Source organism: Sinocyclocheilus rhinocerous, unplaced genomic scaffold (assembly GCF_001515625.1).
Source record: "Sinocyclocheilus rhinocerous isolate Xijiao unplaced genomic scaffold, SAMN03320098_v1.1 scaffold1312, whole genome shotgun sequence".
Lineage (NCBI taxonomy): Eukaryota > Metazoa > Chordata > Actinopteri > Cypriniformes > Cyprinidae > Sinocyclocheilus > Sinocyclocheilus rhinocerous.
In genome coordinates this window covers 4,889-5,934 of record NW_015639805.1, presented here as the reverse complement: position 1 = coordinate 5,934, position 1,046 = coordinate 4,889, and the positions used below count along the sequence as shown (strand labels likewise).

Below are 1,046 nucleotides of genomic sequence, written 5' to 3'. Positions count from 1 at the left end.
ACGCGTTTCAGAAAGGCGGGGCATAGAGGAGAAACAATAATGTACAGTATGTGGAAAATAATGTGTTTTTTTAACCTTAAACCGCATAAACACATTTCATTACACCAAATACACAAAATAATGTTCTTTTTAGCAGCATCATATGAACCCCTTTAAATGTTTTTGAAAGAAGCCTCTTACGTTCACCAAGGCAGCATTAATTTGATCAAAAATACAGTAAAGACGTTAATGTTGGAAAATATTAGTACAATTTAAAATGGCTATTTTCTGTTTTAATATATTTTAAAATGTCATTTATCTCTGTGATGGCAAAGCTGAATTTTCAGCAGCCATTACTCAAGTTTTCAGTGTCACATGATCCTTCAGAAATCATTCTAATATGCTGATTTGCTGCTCAAGAAATATTTTTTATCATCAGTGTTGAAAACAGTTGTGCGGCTTAATATTTCTGGGAAAACTTTAATGCATTTTTTAATACAAAGAACAGCATTTAATCAAGATAAAATGTTTTGTAACAGTGTTAAAGTCTTTACTGTCACTTTTGATTCATTAAATGTAGCCATGTTTAATTTGTATATATATATATATATATATATATATATATATAAACTTTTGAATGGAAGAATTTGTAATATGAAAATTATAACATTTTTATTTTATATTTTATAACATTTTACAGACAAAATAAAATGTTTTGTGTCAGTGTGAAAGTCTTTTCTGTCTCTTTTGATTCATTAAATGTAGCCATGTTTAATTTGTATATATATATATATATATATATATATATAAACTTTTGAATGGAAGAATTTGTAATATGAAAATTATAACATTTTTATTTTATATTTTATAACATTTTACAGATGACTCAAACCTGAGATTGAGTTATTTTCCTCTTCCTCTTTAGAGAGAGCCCATGTGTACACGGATAAGAAAGAGGCTTTGCAGGCTGTTAAAATGATGAAGGGGGCTCGGTTTAAAGCTTTCTCCAATCGTGAGGATGCTGAAAAATTTGCCAAAGGCATATGTGACTACTATCCTTTGCCTAG

General features: G+C 28.5%; 1 protein-coding gene across 1 annotated transcript in view; it reads left to right on the top strand.

The window, feature by feature from the left end:
• The window catches only part of LOC107752143 (ankyrin repeat and LEM domain-containing protein 2-like), a 10,021-nt gene that overhangs the window by 4,244 nt on the left and 4,731 nt on the right, over positions 1–1,046 (top strand). The window contains 1 exon segment of the mRNA XM_016568031.1: positions 905–1,039. Within this exon segment, the coding sequence (XP_016423517.1) occupies positions 905–1,039 (135 nt within the window).